Source organism: Mandrillus leucophaeus, unplaced genomic scaffold (genome assembly GCF_000951045.1).
Source record: "Mandrillus leucophaeus isolate KB7577 unplaced genomic scaffold, Mleu.le_1.0 Scaffold595, whole genome shotgun sequence".
In the NCBI taxonomy this organism is placed as follows: Eukaryota; Metazoa; Chordata; class Mammalia; order Primates; family Cercopithecidae; genus Mandrillus; species Mandrillus leucophaeus.
Window position 1 is genome coordinate 1,848,083 of NW_012106419.1, and position 24,598 is coordinate 1,872,680.

The window sequence follows — 24,598 nt, forward strand, 5'->3', positions numbered from 1 at the left end:
AAAGGGAGGAGGGAGAAAGGAATTCCAGGAAGAGAACAGCATGTGCAAAAGCATAGAGGGGCAAACTTGAGACCTGAGTCTAGAGAGCCGAGGAGTTCAACACAGGTCAGGGACTGAATGAATGCTGGGTAGCGGTGGCCAGAACAGGGGCAGGGGAGATGGGCCTGGACATGGAGGAGGGCATGTGACAAGTCTTACATGTGGCGTGGGTGGAGGTAGTTACCTAGAAGGTTAGAAGAACCAGGGAAAGCTTTGAAGCAGGAGAATGTATGAGAATGTATGATTTAGATTATGTGGATTAACATCGCTCAAAAATAAAAAAATAATTGCAGCTTTGGTATGTGATATTATTAGTTTTTTGTTTGTTTGTTGTTTTAGACAGAGTTCTGCTCTGGTTGCCCAGGCTGGAGTGCAATGGTGCAATCTCGGCTCACTACAACCTCTGCCTTCCAGATTCAAGCGATTCTCCTGCCTCAGCCTCCCGAGTAGCTGGGATTATGGGTGTGTGCCACCATGCCTGGTTAATTTTGTATTTTTAGTAGAGATGGGGTTTCACCATGTCGGCCAGGCTGGTCTCAAACTCCTGACCTCAGATGATCCGTCTGCCTCGGCCTCCCAAAGTGCTGAGATTACAGGTGTGAGCCACCGCGCCTGGCCTATTAGTATATTTTTAACAGGCAGAAGCATAGATGCCTCTACCAGTTTGCCATTCTACCAGTATCAACCCCATCAGTTGGCTGGGGTTCCAAGGATAGGGAGGGTCACCAAACTGTCCGTGGCTTGATGCCCCTTGAATGCGTGCATCACCAATAAAAGGAAAACAGAAGATTACATTAGCAGAGGAACAAACCCAATGACAGTAGTGCTCCCCATGAGCCACGGCTGGAGTCATCCCCAGTGTGGTTTCTGGGTAAAAAAAAACTAAAAACTATGATCTAAAAGCTATGTTTGTTGAATTGGCTTGGATTAAAGGGGACCTAGGTTCATTTTAGAATAACATGTGTTTCCTGTTAACTCACGTTTCTGTGTTATTCATTGACTTTATGTTCTCTGTTACAACCCTGGGCCACTTTTCCATATCGTATTACACCAATCACAGCTGATGGCAACGGGGTAAACATGACCCACCCCCTGACTTATCGTTTGCTTCTCTGAAGTCACACGCTCCTTGAATTTGAAAACTCAGAGAATGTTTTGAATGCCTACTTTGCTAATTCAATTACCCATTGCCTACTCTGAGAACCAAGGCATCGAAAGACAGTAAGCCTCTATTCCAGCACAGGAGGCTGAACACATACCATAATGGCTGTGGTGACATTAATTTTAGGATTTCAGGGTTTGAAATAAAGATAGTACTCATATAATAACTGAGAAATGATACCAGCTGGTTGATTAGCCTGACCTAAGGTGTCTAGTTCTAGAAAGATAAATAAGATAGCTTCACATTATCCATCTAGAAAAATGCAAACCATGATCCATAGTTGCTTACCAGCCTTAAAGAGCTCTTCAAATTATATCTCATGTTAAATCATGTTGTATGATTTACTATTGTTTCTTCATATTGACCAAAGACTAAAATATGATAATATTAATGAATCCTAAGACAAAAACTTTCATGTATCACCATTCATTTCAAGACCCTGTACTAACGCAGACTCAGGATAACCTACAAATGGTGAATGCTCACAGGCTCTGTTCATTTACTCAGATTTTTCAATTGCAATGACACTGTTTAATATAAACCAGAGAAACAGCGATAATGATCTTAGATTGCTCCTTAATATGAACATGCCTAACTTCATGTTACTTGCACGTGCATCATCCCATTTGAAAGTAATGAGTTTTCAATGGCATTCTTCGGGAGATCCTTCTGAAGAATGATGGGTTCTTTTGCTTTGTGAAAAGAGACTGTGTTCATTAGTGCACCAAGTTCGGATATTCTGACATTTACCCCTCTGTGTAACTAGTGGTTCCAAGGTGTTTATACAAATAGACAAAAGTCCAAAAAAAGAGAAACAGTCTGATGATCATAACAACATAAACTAGGCTCATATAAGGCTCTGGCTTTGGACAGTCCCTGCTAGCTTCAGTGTTCAAATAAAGAGTTCTATCTTTGAACTGAAACGGGTAAACAAAATCACACAACAGCCCACTCCAAACCTGCAGAGCTGGGGATGGAGCAGGAGGAGCAAGAAGTTAAAGAATGACCTAGTATCACTTAAGCACAGAAAGGAAAAGAGAGTAACTATAGATGTCTTCTCTCTTTCTAACTGAAAACTGTCTTCTAAATAAAATACTTGCTTTCTCTAACCCTTTCCCCAACCCTTAAGGCAATCATCCCTGTGAAAAGTGGTATGGGGTCTGAAAAGGTCAGGGTGTTACTGAGATCAAACCTGAAACTGAAAATAAAGGGGCAAAGCCTCCAGACCAATGTTTCAGAGGAAAGGTTGAGTATAATCCATTACACAGTTTTGACTTCTGTATGAGGCTGCTATTATTTCTTGAACAATTTTGCTTCTCATGATAAAAGCCAGAGGATTTCATTTCCAACAGCTTTATGGTTTGACTAAAACAATGCCCCTGCATCCTCCCTTCCTCCCTCCTCCTTTGCGTTTGACAGGCCAACATGCTGGAAAGTCAAGAGCGCAGGCCACCACCACCAGGCTGCCCTGTAAAATGGGATGGCCTTTAATTAATTTACACGTAATCAGAGAAAGACAAGTTCCCCAGACGAAGCCCATTTCCCAGGCATGGGGATGGCCTTTTATTGGCGTTAAAGCGATACAGATGGGAAGTAGTCTCACAGAGGCAGTGACACAAAAGAATTTCCAGATGCGGTCAGATTCTCTTTAGTGAAAAAGCGATACATAAATATGTTATCTGAGCACTTGACATGCATACCAAAAATGTTTTCCTTCCACAGATAATGAAATATTTTGGAAACAGAATGGTCAGTTGATTTGGGTAATAAATGAGTCAGTAGCCCCCATATGAGACACAACATGGTCCTTGGAATTGTATCTGCTTGTTTAAATTCTGGTTCTAGCTCTTGGACCCATCTTAAGGTAAAGAATGAAGCTCAGACCCATCTTCCCTTAAAGGCTAAAGCAGCACACCTATTGATTCACTGGGTTGTTTCTGCATTTCCTGCATATATTGCTTTATTAGTTCCCTTTTATCAAAGGGTAAATCACACTCATTTTCTGGATGCCATGATTCCTGCATCACCATCTGTCTAACCTCTTCCCCTACGTTTCTGAGAGTACATACACCAGAGCAGTGAAAAGTGAAACCTCGGTGTCATTTATTAAGTCTCAAGTTTCAAGGACTTCATGGGAGGCCTGAAATACGCTTTAGGTCATAAGTTTAGATTAAAGAGAAGTAAGTGAGGTTGGCTCCCTGACAACTGGGGAGATCATTACTTCTTAGCATCTAACAATGTTGAGGCAGTTCCTTTTGGTCTGAAGAAACTTGGGGTGTATGTCAGAAAAGTGTTTTCCTGTTTTTGTGCTTCCGAAGCATACACAATTAGTCCTTGGAAGGTTAAATGAGAACCATGTGTTTCTCAGCAATGACCGATGAGCTCTGTTTATCCTCAGTGAGATTTCCTGTTATCGACTTTGGTAACAACCCATCACCCCTGCCATGGCAGGGCTCTGTGTCATGTTGCTTTTAAGGAATGAGCGCAAGCAAACTCCTCACCACCAACTTTTAACGCCTATTCATGTAGCAGACCAGAGAACACCAGGCACCTACACATCGGCATTCAACCGGCCCACACGCTGGCAACGAAGCGTTAATGCTTCCAGATGTCACAGCAGCTGTGAGCACAAGACATTTGGGCTCCTTGATAAGGCCGGGCGCCTTCAGTCAGCAGGGAGACAGCACTGCCGGCTTGATTTATTCTCTCTGGCCACACAGGTTAAAGGGCAGCCTCTGAACCACACTGTGTACGGACAGCCAGGGCTGAAGCTTACCCCCACCTTCCAGAGGGTGTGTGTTGAGTGTAACTTGTGCACAGAAACACACACGCTTTCTCCCTCTAGCCAAGCTCAAATTAACCAACAGCCTAGGAACGTAACTCTTGTTCCAGAATTCAATCAGCCATCTCCCTTCTTTGAAGTGTTTGGCTTCTGTTGAGAAAAAGATTTAAGGCAAACCTAATCCTGACCCATTTCAGGAACTTGACTATTCAGCTTGCATTCATACATGTGCAGAAAGAAGAAAATGCAAAGGAAAAACAAAAGAAAGTTTAGGGCCATTACTGAGATCAGCAGTGTCTGTGTGAGAGAGAGAAACTGAGGGGGAAGGAAATATGTATTCACATCCCTGACCACAGCTTGTAGGGCTGAAATTTGCTCTAAGAAGCCTTCGTTTCTGATAAGTAATTCAATCTCTTATTTCAAAATTTCACCTTCTTAATCTCACATTGAAATTAAGGCAACCTCTGCCACGGGTTAAAGGAATTCATCAAAATATTCCTACTGGGGGATCTCAAGTAGAGATGAGGGGATGTCCTGGAGCCAATCCCCAGGAGATACAACGGGTGACTGTGCGTCTGAAGATGCCACTAACAGAGTGGAAGCACCCATTCTTTTCATTTACGTGAGCACACACTATGGTCTCGGCACCAAATGCTGGGGATACACGGAGAATAAGGACCTCACCCTTTACTCTCATGGTGTTTTTAATCTTGTGGAAGAAGACTGATGATAAAAGAGTAATTTCACATAGTGACGAGTGCTACGAAGAAAACAACATACAAATGGGATATAGCGTAATGGGGGTTTGCAACTTTAGGTGAAGTGTTCAGGGAAGACTCATTGAGAAAGTGAACTCTGGGCTCAGATCTGCATAATGAGAAGGAGCCAGCTATGCAAAGATTGGAAGGAACAGTGTTCTCAGTAGAGGCAGGTGCAAAGGCCTTGAGGCAGGACCATCTGTGAAGGCATCTGGGAAGGCTTGACAGAGAGGACATATGAACTGGGTCTTGAAGAATGAGTGAGCTTTCCACAGCCAGAGGGGAGGAGAAGCCACTAGCAAGGGCAGGGGGCCCAGGAAAGTGCATAGTGAGAGCCTTCAGCAGCCTTCATAGTCCAGGGAGGCTGGAAGACAAGGTCAGGGGCGAGGGGCCATTGGGGAAAATGGCCTGGAAAGGTGGGTGGGAGGGAACGTGGGGTTTTGGACCTCATGGCTTTGGCCATTAAGATTACCTTAATTTTTTTTTTACTGAGAATCTCAGGAGTGTTTCTGAGCATTATACAGATAAGTTATTAGAACTAGAAGTTGGCGTAGAGAATTATTAGGACTAAAGTTCTCAGACGGTAAACCAGGTCCTTACTGCCTGAGTGATAATGATTCGTGATGAGGAGGGGTTGGATGAAGAGGCATGGGATTTGCTGCCAGTTTTGAATTTTTATTTGGAGAATATGGAGAGAGCAAAGAGGACACCCTAGGATGGGAAAGAAAATTAAAGGAATTGTAATCTTTTTTGGAAGAGAAGGGGAAGTCAAGGTAATAGCTCAACTTCTCTGTAAGAGGGAACTAGGCAACTGCTTTTCATTTTAGCTAAGGAAAGGTCATGGGGCACGGAGAATTGTGGATAGTCATAACAAGGGATTTGAGGGATACCAGAATGGCTTAACAAAGAGAACTTGCTGGAAAAGTGGTTCTGTTGTACTGGGGAGACATCTCGATTGTATTTTGTCCAAAAGTAGAAGGTTGGATCATACAGTCCCCCAAATCCACCTGTTCCTACATGAGAGGGGTTTCTAATCCTTTTTAGAAGGAATCTCTCACCCAGAAAGCTGGCTTGGTACAGTCAGCCCTTGACTTTCTAAAAAAAAAAAAAAAAAATTGAGGGTGAAGGAGGGAAAAAAGAAGCATGTGTTCACGATGGGGAAGAGCAGCAGAGATAAAATGTGCATTGTTCAGTTTTGTTCTGGGTGATTTGCTGGGTTGTTTAAAGTGCCAGGCCTGGCTCTTATACAAGTGTCAACTCCAATAAGCTGGCTGCAGGGGAGACTTCTTGTTGCAATTATCCTGCAAGCATAGCTAAGTCATAAAATCCAGGACTTTTCTGATGTGAAATGTGCAGGCTTTAAAAATCAGTATCACTGTCAACTGCTGTTGCCAGCAAAATAAGTGATTCACATTGTGGCAGAAAACTCCCCCAGAGTGAAAGCTAATGAGAACACACACGGCGACTTCTGGATGTCCAGTCGGAATCCCACACAAGGGCAGCATAGGGGCTGGCATTTCAAAGGTCAGAAATCAAATAGACTATAATCAAGGGGGAGAGAATTCTCAGGAAAGACAGACTTGGCAAGGACTTCATAGGCAAAGAAGATCCCACTGCAGACTCCTGTAAGATAGCTTTGGTCCCTGCAACTTCTGAATAAAGGTCTCCGTGAAACTGTCCCTGACCACTGCATTTAAAATTACAACCTTTCCCAATCCCTATTCTCTTGCTTTTTAAATTTTTCTCCATAGCATTTACCATCATGTAATAAACTATACGCTTTACTTATTATTGTCTTTCCCCACCAGAATGTAAGCTACCTGAGGGCTGGAAATTACTTTTTGTCTGTTTTCCCCTCTGCAGTAGGTGCTTAGCATATGCTGGGTGCAAAGTATTTGTTGAAAGAACGAGCATGTGGATAAAAATATCCCCACAACAGCCTCTCGTGGTGAGGACTGTCATCACCATTTTACAGATAAGAAAATGGGAGAGCAGAGATTTAAGTCTCATGCTTTAGACCAGTGCTTCTTAAATATGAACAGACAGAGGAATCCCCGGGGATCTTGCTGAAGTGAAAGCTCTGACTCAGCAGGCCTGGGTGGGGCCTCAGTTCTGCACGACCGTGCCTCAACTTCCAGGTGGTGCTAGAGCTGCTGGACAGCTACACACCCAGACAAAATGACAGCACAAGACCCTGCAGGTGGCTGAAGGAAATCAAAATGTTTTATCCCAAAATAGATTTCTTTGATATAGTTTGAAATGGCTGCTGCAGGGCCAGCAGACAGAAGTGGCCTTGCAAAACTATCACTTGTGGGGAAATTTTGCATCTGTAGAGAATCTCCTTGAATGCAGCCAGGCCTTCTCTTTCTAGGCTTTCCCAGATCTAGGACAGATTTGAGTCTGACACCTTTACAAGTCTGAAAAGAAATTCACCATCTACTCTCTCTAAGGATTAAGACCCGGAAGGTTTCATCTACATAACACTGTCACCGTTGCTAGCCAAGCCTCCTTCTTTCTCTCCCCCATAACATGTCTTGCCATTAAAACCTGGTTGTGGTCATGCTCTGAGCATGCATTCTTTCTATAACCTCAAGATGGTATATAAGCTTCCGTACCTTACTAGGGGGCTGGGTCTTCATTCTGAAGCCTCCCCTGTATACAAGTTAAATAAATTTGTGTGCCTTTTCTCCTATTAATCTACCTTTTCTGAGTTGATTTTTCAGTGAAAAGGACCAAGGTTTCCACACTGTACAGTTGTGGCAGGTTGAACCCCCAAATTGGGGTTTGGTCTGGGAGGGCCAGTGGGTTTTGGCTTCCTAAAGGAAAGAATTCAAGAGGAAGCCCAGAGAGTAAAGTGAAAGCAAGTTTATTAAGAAAGTAAAGAAATAAAAGGGTGGTTACCCCATAGGTAGCATAGCCCCAAGGGCTGCTGCTTGGCTATTTTAATGGTTATTTCTTGATTAAATGCTAAAAAAGGAGTGGATTATTCATGAGTTTTACAGGAGAAGGGCTGGGAATTCTCAGAACCCAGGGTTCCTTCTGTTTTTAGACCATATAGAGTAACTTCGAGTTGCCATGGCATCTGTAAATCGTCGTGGTGCTGGTGAATTATCATTAGTGTCACCATCTTGATTCTGGCTGGCTTCAGCTGTTTTATCATCCTGCTTTATCAGCGGGGTCTCTGTGACCTGTGTCTTGAGAAACAATTCCTGCTGAACTCCTATTTCATGGTGAACCCCACTGTTAAGAGTGAACATCAACTTAGCCACTTACCAATTTACCTTGGCCTTCCCTCTAACTCTTCCTCGCCTCAATTTCCTCACGAAATTATTATGAAGATTAGATTAATTTGTTCTTGTAAAGTACTTGATACAGTATCTTTGCACTATGCCTATCTGTGATAAGTTAGTCAGAATTCATTACTTTTTGGTCTGAATCTAACAACTTTCTCTCAGAATCCTAACGGAACATTATTAAAGTTATGTTCTACTTCACCAAAATAGGAGAAGTCAACATTTATGCTAAGAACCATGATAATATAAACCTACCATCAGAAAATTAGAAGTTTCTTCTGAATATATTACGTAAAGGTTTTGAGACAGGTTCCTAAAAGTGGGATTGTTGGCATTCGTATTTTAAATGTTGGTAGTTATTGTCAAATTGCCTTTCACACTAGCAGTATTTGAAAGTGCTCATTTCTCTTCATCTTAACTGACAGTGGATCTGAACAATTTTTTAGATTTTTGCCAGTTTCATGAGGAGAAAAACCTCATTTTAAGTTTGCATTGCTCTGATTACCAATGAGGCTAGGCATCTTTCTATATGTTTATTTGCTATTAAAATTTCTTCTTGAACTCCTGGCCTCAAGCAATGTTCCTGCTTCAGCCTCCCAAAGTGCTAGTATTACAGGCATGAGCCACCACACCCAGTCCCTAAAATTTCTTCTATGAATTTCCTGTTCATATAACCTCAACCATTTTTATAATTTTTGGTCTTTTCTGTATTATTTTGTAGAAGTAATTTATATATTATCTGTTACCCATGTTGCAAATATGTTCTCCCAAATATCTTTTCCCTTATGATGTATTTTGACCACATAAAAGTTTAACTTTTTATAGATTTAAATTTGTTAATCTTTTCTTTATAGTTTCAGGATCTTATGACTTGCTGAGGAAGAAGGGCTTCCCATCTAAAGATTACGAAAATATTCAGTTCTGCAAATACTTTTTTTTTTTAACATCAAACTTTAATTCACCTGTTTTTGTTTGTTTGCTTGTTTTTCTGTGAGGTACAGGCTTTCTCTAATTTCTTCCCAAATGGATAGCCAATTGTCTTCAAATCATTTATTGAAGAGTCTATACACTGCCACTGTTTTGGAATGATATTTCATCAAATTTATTTTTCTGCCCCCTTTTCTCTATCCTCTTTCTCTGCAACTCCAATTGTGTATATCTTGAAATACTTTGTGGTGTCCCACGAGGCACATCAAAGGCCTCTGGGGCTTCAACCATTTTGCTCATGTTTTATTCTTTTTTCCTTCTGTTCTTCAGATTGGATAATCTGTACTGTAATCCAGCTTCAAGTTCACTGATTCTGTGTCAGCTCAAATATGCTACTGAGTCCCTCTAATGAATTGCTCATTCCAGGTGTTTTACTTTTTTTTTTTTTTTTAATTGAGACAGAGTCTCACTCTTTTGCCCAGGCTGGAGTGCAGTGGTGTGATCTCGGCTCACTGCAACCTCTGCCTCCTGGGTTCAAGCAATTCTCCTGCCTCAGCTTCCTGAGTAACTGGGATTACAGGCACATGCCACCACATCCAACTAATTTTTTGTATTTTTGGTAGAGACGGGGTTTCACCATGTTGGCCAGGCTGGTCTTGAACTCCTGACCTCACACCTGCCTCGGCCTCCCACAGTGCTGGGATTACAGCCATAAGCCACCGCACCCAGTCAGGTGCTTAACTTTCTTTTATTTATATATTTTTTTGAGATGGAGTCTTGCTCTGTCATTCAGGCTTGAGTGCACGGGCACATCTTGGCTTACTGCAATCTCTGCTTCCCAGATTCAAGCGATTCTCCTGCCTCAGCCTCCTGAGTAGCTGGGATTACAGGCACCTGCCACCACGCCTGGCTAATTTTTGTGTATTTTTAGTACAGATAAGGTTTCACCATGTTGGCCAGGCTGGTCTCCACTCCTGATCTCAGGTGATATGCCCAACTCAGCCTCTCAAAGTGCTGGGATTACAGGCGTGAGCCACCATGCTTGGCCCATGTTTTACTTTCAATTCCAGAATTTCCTCTTGGTTCTTCTTATAATTTCCATCTATTTTATTATTCATTTATTTAATTTCCACTTATTTTAATTTATTCATCGATATTATCACTGATATTCTCTATTTGATGAATCATTGCTGTCATACTTTATTTAAACTGATTTTAGTTCTTTAAACATTTATAATAGCTGCTTTGAAGTCTGTTAAATCCAACATCTGGGTTCCTCAGAGACAGTTTTTATTAACTGTTTTTTTTTCTTCCTGTACAGCACATGAGAAATATATATGATATATACAGTGTCTGTGTGTGTATTTAAATTGGACATTTTAGATAATATATTGTAGCAATTCTGGATTCTTACCCCTCCCATTTCGGGGTAGTTGTTACTTTTTTTGTTTGTTTAGTGACTTGCCTGGACAAACTCTTGGGAGTCTTGTTTTTCCTGGGGTGTGCAGCCTCTGATGTTTCTGCTGGCAAAATACATATTGCGTATATACATATATACACATACTTATCACTTGTTTTTATTTTTAAGCCTGCTTTTGTACGGGTTGTCCTGGATGAGCACAGCTTAGTGATCAGCCAATGACTGGTCAGAGGCTGTATTGTGTCTGTGTGTCTCTGGGGAAAGTATTTGAAGATCAGGCAGTTTATAGTCAGCTTCAGCTCTTACCTTCTGTATTCACAAGTCCTCACGGCCAATCAGTTGATTCTCTTGGATTTTTTTTTAGGGAGACAATAACAATTTTTACAATAGGGATATATATATATTTTTTTTTTTTTAGAATAAAGGCTATCATTTCTTTTTATTAAGGCCTCCAACACAACTAAACTGAAGAGACACTAGCAGTGACTCATGCTTGTTCCTCACTTAGCTTCAAGTTTCCTATAGGTTTCTGGCAAAGGGTCTTTGTCAAGTTAAGGAAGTCTCCTTCTATGCCTTCCTTACTGGAAATGTAATAAAATATCATAAATAAATGTTGAATTTAATTTTTCACTTTTTAGAAGCCCTTATCAAGATTATCATTTGGTTATTTTTCATTTAATCCTTTTAATATTAATAATAATATATAATGAGTTATATTAAACAGTTTCCTCATGGAGAACCAACTTAGCATTCCTGGATTTCATCCTATTTTACCCAGAATATATTATTCTTCTAATAGGAATCAATTTGCAATTTATTTGGAACTTTTCTATCTGTTTTCAAAATGGGTTTGGCTCACTGCTTCCTATTTTTGTGTGAATGTGCCCACTCTCCATTTCTGGTTTCTGTACCAGGGTTATGTTAGTTTTCTAGAATGAGTTGCTTTATCTTTTTCTACTCTCTGGAACAGCTTATGTAACATAGGAATTATCCATTCCTTGAAAGCTTACTAGAACCTGCCTATATAGCTATCCGGGTCTGTGATTTTTTTAAGGTATAGGTCTTTGTCTACTTTTACATTTTTTTTCTAAGATAATCAGTCTAGTTGGACTTTTTTTTTTTAACCTCATGCATATTTTTTTAAGATTTTATCTTTGTGTGAATAAAATTATAAAAATATATTTTGTTGTTTTTTGTTTGTTTGTTTTGAGACAGGGTCTGTCATCCTGGCTGGAATACACTGGCGTGAACATGGCTCACAGCAGCCTTGACCTCCTGGGCTGAAGGGATCCTCCCACCTCAGCCTCCCAAGTAGCTGGAACCACAGGCTTGTGCCACCATGCCTGGCTAATTTGTTTTTTATTTTCTGTGGAGACAAGGTCTTACTTCCTTGTCTAGGCTGGTCTTGAACTCCTAGGCTCAAGGATCTTCTTGCCTTAGCCTCCCAAAGTGCTGGGATTACAGGTGTGAGCCAACCGTGCCCAGCTCAGAACATGTTATAATTTTTAAATCTTCATACAAATATGGTACTTCTTTAAAAAGTATTTCTAGTGTTGTTTTTTTGGCATCATCACTCTTCTTTATTTCTTGTTGAAGCTTGCTGTAGGTTTGTCTATTTTTTTGGACCAAAAAATAGCTTTTGATTTTGCTAATGTGGAATACTTTTGTTATTATTATTATTTTTTCTATTTCAGGATATGCTTTGTCTTTAATAATACCTTCATTTTACGTTCTTCGAGTTGGGTTTATTTCATTGTCCCTTGTCTAGCTTTTATGTTGCCAATTTAGTTCACTTATTTTCAGTCTCCCCTGTTTTCCACAGGTAAGTAGTGACATTTTCCTCTGTGCTGGTTTGGCTAAATCCCATTGGTTTTGACATGAACAACTGCTCACTGTTGTTCACTTCTAATTTGCTTGTCCCTTCAACTTTGATTTCTTTTTTATCTAAAAAGTTCATTTAAATGGTGTTTAAAACTTCCCAAGTGGATTTGTTTTCAGTTGTTTGCTTGCCTAACCTTTTGTTTTTAACTTCCAAGTTTATTGCATTGTGGTCAGAGACTGTGGCTTCTACTGCTTTGACTTTTAAAATTCTATTGATACTTATTTTTGTGTTGTTGTACATTGAATAATTTGTAGATGTTCACATCTGAAAAGAATGTGCATTCCTTTCTGTTAGGATCTCTGTTAATTACTCTATATAAATCAGTTTCTTCAGTCCTTACAATGTGAGATAGGCACTACTATTAGCTCATTTCACAGATGAGGAAAATAAGACTGGGGAGTTTAGGTGACTTCCTCAAGGTTGCCATAGCTGGTAAACAAGGGAGCAGTAATGAAAATCAGACATTCTGACTCATTCTGTCTTGGTCTCTATATAAGTGATCACAACTCTAGTTGCATTATTCAAATACTCATTATTTTACTCCTACTTGTGTGATGATTTTTGAGGGGAAAGCCATAAATTTTCTTGCAATGACTGTGAATGTGTCAATTTCTTTTTGTGTTTCTATGTCTTTCTATGTTTAAAGCTATGTCGTTGGTTACATAAAATTTCATTTATGTTACAAATTCTTAGTGGACTAAATCTTTAACACTCTGAAATATATTTTCTTTTGCCCTGTTTAATGTTTGTGGGTTTTGGGCTTTAATTATACTTCATTTGCTGTTAATATTGCTATACTTGATTTCTTTGGGTTAACATTTGCCCCTTCTTTTTTTTTTTGAATGCCTTACATTCTAGGTAACTTCGAAGGTATATTTCTTACAAGTTATTTGGTGCTTGGATTTTTAAAATTCTAATCTGAGAGTGTCTTTCACTAGGGCATTTAATCCATTCATTATTATTTTGATTATTGAAATAATTAGGTTTATTACTTCCATCTTATTATACATATTTTTTTTTCTTCATAAATTCTTTCCTTTTGGATTGTTTTGAATTTTATTATGCTTTAAGTTCTTCTTCTTTAGTGGTTTGGATGTCTTCAATTGTTTTTTGTTGCCCTTAAAATTTTATATATTTAAATATTTATTTTACAAAAGCCTTGAGTTAAGTGGTACTTAAACTTGTCCCACCAAGACAAGAATCTTGACTTGCTTTCACTTCCAGCTCTCTTGACTTCTAACTCTTATATTATGATCATCTGATATTTTCATTCCAGATTGCTATTTAGAAAAGGAGTAAGTTTAACTGGCTTTTTTGTTCTTCTTACAATACATTCCCAGAAAATCCAAGTTTCTTCCATTACTTTATTCTTTTATATTTATTCTACTGTATGGCTCATACTGAGGTTTCATTTGAATGATCAAAATTTTGAATTTACAAATCTCCAGTTTATTCTGTTTCATGGAAACACTGTCTTTTTGCATTGCTCTGAAGACAACAGTCTTGCTTATTGAGAAGCCTTCTGTTGGCCTTGTTACTGCACCCTCTGGTATTAGTTATTTTGATTGCAGTTGCTGCCTCTCTACCCTGGTTGATGCTCCTCCTCTGGTGGGTGATTCTTGGAGGTCTACTCATCATCTGTCTGTCCTATTGACTGAGCCTGCTTCTGGTGATTAGGTAGTGGGCAGCATTTTCAGGAGCAGTGTGCAATTCAGCACAATGGGAAGCACGTGAACCTTGGAGTCAGACAGACCTGGTTACAAACCCAGCTCTATTTTTTAGAAGCTGTGTCAGGTTAGGCAAATCTTTGAGGCTTGGTTCCTCAACTTGGGATAATGACCTTACCTTATGGATGTGCCATAAGGATTAAATTTGACAGCACATGAAAAAGGCTATTAAAGTGTTGGGACAGCAATAAACGGTATTCATTTTTTGGGGGGAGGGTCAGTTATTCAGGAGTACTTTCTTCCCTCTTTAGCCTTGGATTATATCGACTGATTTGATGGCCCCAACTTAGGAAGTTCCTCCAGGTCATCCTTGGGGAAAACAATTCATTCCTCTATTTATGTCTAATTTTAAGCTCCTGTTACGGTCAGTGATATATCAGGTGCATATTTTCTTCATAGGGATATGAACAGCCCCACTATAAATTAATTGAAGTTCCCATATCAATTGACTCATTGTGGGATACCCATCGTACATCCTGGGTAGCCCTGTCTAGTGTACGTGCATGGGGAGGGACAATTTTACAATTTACTAAAATATGAGTCCTGGCACCGACCTGGAATATTCTAACAGATGCTGGTATTCATGTCATATTGAAATCAATATCCTAACGGTACCCTATGGCAAAGACATTGATGTAACCCCTTAGAAAATTATCATTCATCCCTACAATTTTATGTCCTCCTGGAAATCACGTCAGTTCTTTAGAATCACTGCCCCATAGCAAGAACAGAACAAGCCAGAGAGGCCAATATTTTCAATTGGTTTCACAGGAGGAGGAAAGAATGGTATGACATTTATTTTATATCTCTTCTAGACTAACACTAGAGTTCTTTAGGGTTTTCACCTGGAATAAAAGTTCTAGCCCTTCACTCCCTGTTAGCTATCATTTCTAACTTTTTCTCTTTTTGCATATTAACAAGAGCCAAATCCCAAAGCCTTCTCCTCCACTGTGAGAAAGCCGCTCACAGATACAGGTTTTTAGCTCCATCAAGTGAAGCTTGCAGTCTGAGATAAAGCTCCCATCTCTTCCCTTGAACCTTCAGGCATTGTGAGTCAAACTTAACTTTGGAAAGACCACTACCCTCTTCCCTTCATGAGCCATGAAGTTTGTGACAGATGTGTTATCTTGATGCAATCTTAGACCTGCACTCAGGGGCTATGCTACATGGCTTGCCTCTGCAGAAGAATGGCAATAAAGTGAAGTGGTTCAATTTTTCAAGTCAGTTCTGAAAAACTGAGAAGAAAATATATCTTCACTTCAAAACGAAATCTCTAAGGAGCAAGTGGCCACAGCCTGCCTCCCACAAGCTGTCTGGCTCACTCTATTTTATTCCTGGAAATCAGGTGAGTTGTTTAGAATGACTGTCCAATAGAAGCAAAAAAGTAAGCTAGGGAGGTCAATAGCTACTGCTCATTGCAGCAGGCCAAGGGTGGTTTGCTGACAATGTCCATGACATATAGTTAGACTCTAGTACCAAACAGGGAGCTTGGCCTTCTCCATGCCTAAGTCAGCGGATAGGAAGGTTCAGGTCTACAGCACACACACAATGTACCCAAGAGGAGTGATTAATTTACAAACTGTCAGAGGAAATGACTGTGGTTTAGTACTCTCTGTCATTCTGCCAAAATATCTATCTCTGCACATCTGCAGAAGGCACACAGAACACCTACTCTTGCATATTTGTATAAGAGCTAGGCAAACAGAATGGAGAACTAGGTGTAGCTCCCAACACAGCAGATACTCATCATACACTCACACATGGTGACTGTTCCTCTATCTGGAATGTTTACCTCTTCACCTGTTCTCTTGCTGAACTCCACATCCTCTAAGCCCTGACTTGAAGAGCTTCCTTTGTGAAGCACTGAACCTTTGTAGCATCCTTGGGCCTGGGCATGTGTCCATTATTATATTTGTTATATGGTATTACAATGGTATTTTATGTATCTGTTTCCTGCAAGACAGTGAATTCTGGGGCAGACAGGGGACTTATTCCTCTTCTTGGAGCCTGGCATGTAATAGGTGCTTGCTGACTCAGTGTTTGTGAACAAATCAAGAATGATTTGTTATTGGTAATTTTGCTATTTTAGATAGACTAGAAAGGTCTGCCACTCTTCCCCTCTATTATTTTCATGATCATTACAATCTGGCTTCCTGATGGACAGACACTAGGTCCACAGTGACCTGTTTCCTTTTTTTTCTGTGCTGTGGGAAGTCAGAGTAGGGTCCACACAACCCCAGTGTGTGGGAAGCAGTGGAAATTGATAGTCTTTCCTCAGGCCACCACTGTGGCTCTGTTTTTAAGTTAAATACAAGCACAGCAGAGGGGCTCAGAGACATTTGCTACAAGGAAAGAAGATCACGAGCCAAGGCTGGGAGTTTGGAGTGGTTACACTTCATTAGGCTCCCCATAAAAACCTCCCATATATAAGCCAGACACTCTCCACTTACAGACAGCTGGACCTCAAGAAATCCTTTGGGCAAACACAAAAGACTCTTTGGTGAAAGCTAGAGGCAGGTTGGTCCTGCCCAGAGACCCCAGAAGCAGCCCCAGAGACTTCTAAATGAATTCTGAACCAACAGTCAGAAAACTGTGCCACACGTGAGTCCATAGGTAGGAGCCCAGAGCCCACAGGGCCAGTAAGCCCACCCTCAGTATGCTCTATGGATGATAATCACAGGCAATACAGACACCAAGGGCACTGTTAAAGAGGGAGAAACCATATGAGGGTCCCAAGGGTGTGGAGAGGAATGACAGATGAGCCTTCCCTCCATGCCTATAATCTGTTTCTGCTTCAGTCGGCTTAACATGCCCAGCTGGTGCCCAGCTGCTCGGTAGCCTGTTGGAGGCTGGGGAGTGGTGGTGGCTGAGAGTGGGGGTGGGGAGTGAATGCCACCAGGCCAAAGGGTCACCTCCTACTGCAGTACAGAGAATGAGTGCTGGTTTCTCCTAATAGGACTGAATTTCACTTGCACCAAGCCACCCAAATCCCCAGAATGAAAGCCCTGCTCCATTCAAAGTCCCAGAAGGCCAAAGCGGAAACCATCATGAGCTCTGAGTCACACCTGACCCAGTGAGCATTCTCAGGCCCTGCTGAGCAAGGGAGGGGAGGAGCCACAGGAGGCCCTCGCTGGGGGCTTGAAGGCAGAGGGTGTGCCAGCTCCAGATACTGAAACAAGTATCTGGGGACTCTTGCCTCTTCACTACAGCACCTCATGCACTGGCTTTTATGTTTCTACTCTTGTTGTCATTCTGGACTCAGTGGTGATCGTTTATAAGAACACAGAGGGCTTTCCTACTTGCTTAGTGAGATGTGCCAGTGAATTTACTTTTCCATACCATGAAGATGCCCACAGCCTTTGATCACAGGCTGGGCTATCCAGATGGAGACTTGGCCATCCTAGGAATTCTGTTACAGACTTTATGAAAATTCTAAATATAGTTTTGAAAATCCAAAGGATTTGTTTCTCAGGCCCAAAGAACAGAGTACAGCCAGCTCACACCACTTGGGTATCTGAGGGTCCACTCAGCCAGACCGATAGCCAGGCAGTTCTCCAGGTCTTCAGGAAACCACTTCTAATGCCTTCCATGCAAGTCAGCTATTTGTTAGTGTGAGCCAAAATCCCTTCCCGTGACTTTTCCTTGGCTCGATGATCAGTTAAGAGGAAAAGGGGTATCCTTGGTTTTGGGGTACCTTCAGAATCTGAGTGACTTAAATGTCTTGTTTTGCTCAATAGATGATTTTGCCCGTAGGAAAAAAAAGTCTCTCTGCAACACTGTAGATGTTCATGTGAACAACTCAGAAAGCCTGCTTGAGGAAGAGAACACTCCTAGCTGCTGGGGAAACGGTGGCGTGGTCAGTGTGGCTAATAATATTTAAGAGGGTAGCCAGGAGCCTGTGTGGTTTGTTCACCTCATGCTAAGTTCCAACCACAGTACATCATAGGTACACAACACTGGCGGCTTTCTTCTGCTGGGTCAGCAGAGCCCACAGACAAGGGGATGCTGTGGAACCGGAATGGAACATCATGAGGGATATTAACAACTGAGTCGGCATCTCGGGAGGATTGACCTGTTCCACATTCAACATTCACATGCATCTGGTTTTCAGCCCACATGACCTAGAGGGCAGCAATGCCAGAAACTATTGTCACCATCACACAGTATTTTCTGAACCTCCCCTCTGTGGGCTGTGTCCTCTTCAACTCTGGGCTCAGATGTGTCACCTGCTATGGGCCTTGTTGCCCCGATTTTCAAGCTATCTATGGAGAAACTGTCCCTTTGGCTGAATGTCCTCCATGTGCCCCTATAGAGAGCAGTGCTTTCAGGAGCCTCTCAACATGGACTGAAGGCATTTTCCCTGTGCAAAATGCACTCAGCAAAGTGCATTCAGACACATGCAACTGCAGACAGCTGCTGGGGGTTCCCAGAGCCAGCAAAGTCCATCCCAGGAGATAGTTCGTAATCAACCCTTCCCCGTCCCCGAAGAGGTCTTCTTATGGCATTAGCCAAGCAGTCTCAATGTAGAAATTCAGGTATCATAGGTCCCCTGGCCTCTCCAGCTATGTCTCCAAAGGATAGAATGAGTTAAATTTTCTGAGCCCTCGGGGTGCATGTCAGGGTAGGGTGGAATACAAAATTTGAATGGGCTGGCTCAAAGCTGAAAGCAATAGCGAAAACAAATGGAGAACTCACCACCATTTCCTGGACATGAAACATCTCTGCACCACCAGATGAGAGTCGATTAGGGAAAGAGATGCTGACAGATGACCCTGGAAGGGTGCTCGGGCCAGTGTTGTAGACCTGTGGGTGTGGAACACACACAGCAAGTCTCAGTGGAAGACAGCAGACCTCCATTTCCTGTCATGCAATATACATTCTAAGATTCTTTGAAATCACATACAGAAACTCTAAGGTTCGGATCTAGAAGGTCACGACTTGAAGTAAAGTGAACTACTGAAAATTTCAGACAGGAAATTTCAACAAAATAGAAACACTTCTAACATGTATCTAAAAATCCCAAACTTTGAAATTACCATATTCTCTTTCAACATTTTACTGTCTTCTTCCTGCTAAAAATTATTTTTCTTTTTACACGCATAGGAATTTACTCATAGACTATTACACTTGGTGAAAACTCAGACATCATAATCTAGTCCAGTGGTTCTCAAACTTTAGCATAACATCAGAATCATCTGAGGGACTTGTTAAAACACACATTGGTTGTGGGGGGTATGGAGTGGGGGTCATGCCCAGAGTTTCTGACTCAGTAGGTCTAGGGTGGGGCTGGCAGATTCACATTTATAACATGGTCCCAGGAGATGCTGATGTTGCTGGTCCAGGAACCACCCCTTGAGACCCATTGATCTGGTCCAACCTCTTTCCTTTGCCACTTTGAGGTAACTGAGGCCCTTAAGGACCAAGTGGTTCATCCCAAAACCAAAAGAGAGAGCTGTTTTTACTACACTAGCCAGCTGATTTGGTTTCCAGGCAATCTGCAGCTCATCCCTTGCACAACTGCACCCCTCTTCTGTCTCCCTCTGTCTCAGCATTTGGTTCTATAAAGCTTTGTCTCTCTTGTCTTCCCTAGCATTTCTCCATTTTCTGTCTTCAGAAGTCAATCATTTCCTGAGAAATGAGGAAAAAGATGGAGGTCACAGAGACCAATAAGAGCAAGGAGGGAGAGAAAAAGCTGAACATGAAACTTGAGGAAGAAACAGAATATGCAGAGGAATAAAAAAGGTGAGCAGATCTCTAGAGACAGAAAGTAGATTAGCGGTTGCCTAGGACTGGGGAGCAGGAAGAATAGGGAGTAGGAAAGGCAGCAATGACTGGCCCCCCCGAAGATGTCCATGTTCTCATCTGTGGAACCTGTGAATGTTATGTGGCCAGGGGGAATTAAGGTTGCTAATCAGGTGACCTTAAAATAAAGAGGTTATCTTGGATTATCCAGGTGAGCACATTGTACTCACAAGGGTGCTTATATAGGGAAGAGGCAAAAGTCAGATCAGAAAGAGATCCTAAGACTTGGCCAGCCATTGCTGGCTTTGAAGATGGAAGGGGGCCATGAGCCAAAGAATGCAGGCAGCCCTTAGAGGCTGGAAAAGGCAGGAAGTGGATTTTCCCCTGGTGCTTCTGGCAAGAACACCGGCCCCAACACTGGGCCTGGCAAGGCCCATTTTGGACTTCTTTTCTTCAGAACTGTAAGATAATAAATTTGTGTTGTTTTAAGCCACAAATATTGTAGTAATTTTTTATAGCAGCAACAGGAAATTAATACAAGAAGCTATGTCAATGGGTTTGGAATTTCTTTTTCTTTTTCTTCTTCTTTTTTTTTTTTTTTTTTTAAACAGTCCAGAGGTCTTTCATTTTTTTAACACCTATTATGCCATGAATTTATACAGTTCAGGCTCCTTCCCACTGGTTCTCACAAAGTGTGCTTCTCTGGGTGGTGCAGGCTTGCGCTTCAGTTGGACCGAGGTATCCTTCTCTTTGGCTTCCTTCTTTTTTTTTTTCCAAGATAGAGTCTCGCTCTGTTGCCCAGGCTGGAGTGCAGTGGCCTGATCTTGGTTCACTGCATCTTCTGCCTCCTGGGTTCAAGCAATTCTCCGTGCCTCAGCCTCCCGAGTAGCTGGGATTACAGGTGCCTACTACCATGCCCGGCTAATTTTTGTATTTTAGTAGAGATGGGGTTTCACCATGTTGGCCAGGTTGGTCTCGAACTCCTGACCTCAGGTGATCCGCCTGCATCGGCCTCCCAAAGTGTTGGGATTACAGACGTGAGCTACTGTGCCCGGCCAGTTTCCTTCTTTTTCTGATCATTTTCCTTCACACGTTTCAGGAAGCGATCTTGGCTCTTAGAGTGCTTAATGTGCTCAATACGCACATTAATTCTCTTGACAAGAATCTTGCCCTTAACTTGTGTTTACAACAATGTCAACAGTATGCTGGGTAACACTGTAGACTCTTTCAGTTTCGCCATGGTAATACTTGCAGAGCATTCCTTTTGGAACAGTACCCATTCCCTTGATGTCTACAATATCACCTTATAGATTCGCATATATGCGGCCAAAGAAAACAACTCCATGTTTTCTAAAACGCCTAGAGAACATATATCAGGTGCCTCTCCTCTTTCCCTTTGGGTGTGGCATTTCGGCGAATTACTGGAAGATGGCAGTTCTGTTCAAAAGGCTGGAATTTCTTTTGGGGGGGGGATCAAAATGTTCTAAAATTTTGCAACAAGGATGGAACTGGAGGTCATTATGCTAAGTGAAATAAGCCTTGGGAGGCTGAGGCAGGCAGATTGCTTGAGGCCAGGAGTTCGAGACCAGCTGGGCAACATGGCGAAACCCCATATCTAAAACATTAGCCAGGTGTGGTGGTGTGTCCTTTTAGTCCCAGCTACTCAGGGGGCTGAGGTGGGAGGATTGCTTGAGCCCAGGAGGTTGAGGCTGCAATGAGCCGAGACTGCACCACTGTACCCCAGTAGCCTGAGTGACAGCGAGATACTGTCTCAAAAAAAAAAAAAAAAGGAAAGAAACAAGCCAGGAATAGAAAGACAAACATCACATGTTCTTATTTGTGAAAATCAAACAAAATTGAACCCAAACAATTGAACTCAAAACCAAAACAATTGAACTCCTGGAGATAGAGAGTAGAGGGATGCTAACTAGAGGCTGGGAAGGGTAATGGGGGGATGGCTGTGGCGGGGGGAGGTGGGGATGGTTAATGGATTAAAAAAATTGAAAGAATAAGACCTGATATTTGATAGCACAATATGGTGACTACAGTCAATAATAATTTAATAGTACATTTTAAAGTAACTAAGAGAGTATAATTGGATTGTTTGAAACACAAAGGATTTCTTGAGGGGATGGATACCCCCATTTTACATGATGATTATGCACTGCATGCCTGTATCAAAACATCTCATGTACCCCATAAATATATACACCTACCATATACCCACAAAAATTAAAATGAAAAAATTTAAAAAACATTCTACAACTAGATGATGATGATGGTTTCACAATTGTGTAAACATATTAAAATTATTGAATTGTATGTTTTAAATGGGTGAACTTTAAGGTATGTAATCATATCTCAATAAAGATGTTATTTTTAAAAAGATGAGTAAAAGATATAAGTTTTATTTGTCAATTTAAAACTAAATGTTTAAAAAGGACGAGTAGGAGAGAGGAAGGAATGACATGCTGCTTGGTGGCCTGGGGACTAGAGAGAGAATCCAGGAAATCTGCAACCCTAAAGTTGAGGTCAAAAGGGCAGAGCCAACAAAAAGCCAGAAATCTTACCAGGTCTTCACACATGACAGGATGTATGAAGATCTAGCTCCAGGCAGCTCTTCCCTAGAAAACTGTGTCTTTGGTTTTCTGCAATAGTTGGTTCTGCTTCAAAGAATAAATAGATAAAAACTGATAGAGCAGATGAGTGGTTGTTGCCAACTCCTGATTCAAAAATGAACAATATTCACCAAAACAACCTGAAGACATAGAAGAGGAAGGAATATCTGACCATAGCTGAAATAACTAATTTGAAATGAAACATGAGTGCACAGAATTAAAAAGAAACCTACTGGCATGTCTGGGAAATCCCAATTCAAGCATGAATGGGGGTAAGCAATGAAGAAAAAGATGCTGATTTACACTATTTCACTCATCAGAGCCAGGAGGACAGGAGAGCTTGTATCACCATCTTTATTTTTAACAAATGTCTTTATATTGGATTCTCTGAAAATGTTCATGTGCAATATCTGCATTATTTTTGGCCATTGTTTGGGGAAATGCTTTAAATTTTGATGCCAAAAAAAGCCTCTCAATTGTCGACGAATTAATATGTCTCTGTTTAAAAACTGTGATGAAATGTAGAAAGCAGGCCCAAGACTAGTATCTCTGCCTTTTTCCTGTGTGCAATGGCAGTGGAGCCTTTAAACAATTATGTACCTTGTTGAATAACCGATTTTTAAAAGCACAGAAAAATCTGTTCATATGGAAAGTCTTATGTTCTCCTTCAGGAACAATATTACTGGAATAAGGAAATATAGAAACATTTTCTCCATATTCCTGGCTGCCTCCCACAGTATTTTCACCTTCTGGTCACTGCCACCCTGGTTAGTGACCTTCCTGCAGGACAACCACAATAACAACCATTATACCAATAAATAAGTAGTCAGACAATTCTCAAGGAAAATGTGGGCTTTGCTAACACAGAAGGATCTCCTTCTAATCAAAGGTACACACTATCAATCTTTCAAGACCCAAGTCTCTCAACCCTGGATTGAATGCTGTGCACTTCCTCAGGCAATGGATCATGGAGGAGTTTATCTAAGGGACATGCCAATCACTCATTCCCCAGGGCTGGATTCTCTAGCCTGAGTCCTATTTCAGGTCAGACGTGAAGAAAACTATTTGCCTGAATACCAAACTTTAAGCTCCCTGTAAAAATCACCTTCAGAGAAACAACTGGAAGGATAAACTGCATACCCTCAGATTTCTTTCTTTCTTTTTTTTCCCAGAGGGTGATAAGAACATTTGGTATCTTCTGTGCAACCCCTGTTCTTCTTTTCCTTCTTTCAACACTCATACCCTCTTCATTACATGGTCTGTATTACTTGAACCCTTCTAAATACATCTTTAATTGCAAGATAGCCCCAAAACTGTAAGAGTAGGAAAGAGTATAAACAACTAAAATGAAATAAACCCATCTGGTCTTTATCTATTTCCTACCCAATTATGAAAAGCAAAGGAGAAAAATAAAATCACTGAGAAGCAATTCCGAAATGCAGAGGTCCTGTTCACAGCAATCACTCTACTGTCTCAAAAGCAAGCTCTAACCCCATCCTTCCCTTTCTCCCCTGTAAATCAAGAGCGGGGTGTGACAGCGGAGGCTTAGCTGGTCAGAAGGCACATCCTCTGTGAGTTGGGGACATGTGTTATGCATCATGGTTTTGGGGTCTGTTGCTGGGAGAATACTCTGGAGAGAGGAAGACCATTGTTTGTCAGAGCCCACAAATGTTTTACTGCCACATTCTCTAGACCCTCACCCTGTCATTATTTGTCATCCCCTAAGTCCACCTAGGAGAGGCCATAAGGCAAGAAAATAATTGTTATTTAGCCACAGCAGTGAATGCCAGAGTGGGAAACCATCTCTCCATGGGGAAGGATGCAAGAGGCAGAGAAGAGTTCTGGGAGGTAGCACCAGAGAGTGAGGAGATATGGACTGCAGTGTCCTATGGGTGAGCTGGGCCCATCTCCTTCACTTCACCCACACAGGGCTCAGCCAGTGCCGCCAGGTCTTGGCCCCAGCCCAGCTTCTCCCAGCTCTCGGACCTTCAGCACATCCCTTCTTGTTTGGGCCTACATTTCATGACGTGAACATTATATGAAATTCAAATTTCATTGTCTATGAGGAACTAAAGTTTCATTTCTGTGTTATCTATGGCTGCCTTTGCACTACAGAAGTATGGTTGAATAGATGCTGCAGAGGCCGAATGGCCCACAAAGCCTAAACTACCCCATGGCTCTTTTCAGAAAAAGTTTGCTGATCCCCAACTAAAAGAAGAAACAGTGTCCTTCACGATGTACACAGTCT

The 24,598-nt window shown here is 41.5% G+C and overlaps 1 protein-coding gene across 1 annotated transcript in view; it reads right to left on the reverse strand.

Annotated features, from left to right (window-relative positions):
- ITGA9 (integrin, alpha 9) overlaps nt 1–24,598 on the reverse strand; it is a 385,411-nt gene that overhangs the window by 54,365 nt on the left and 306,448 nt on the right. Inside the window, exon 20 of the mRNA XM_011999512.1 lies at nt 18,686–18,793. Within this exon, the coding sequence (XP_011854902.1) occupies nt 18,686–18,793 (108 nt within the window). The remainder of the gene's footprint in view (nt 1–18,685; nt 18,794–24,598) is intronic.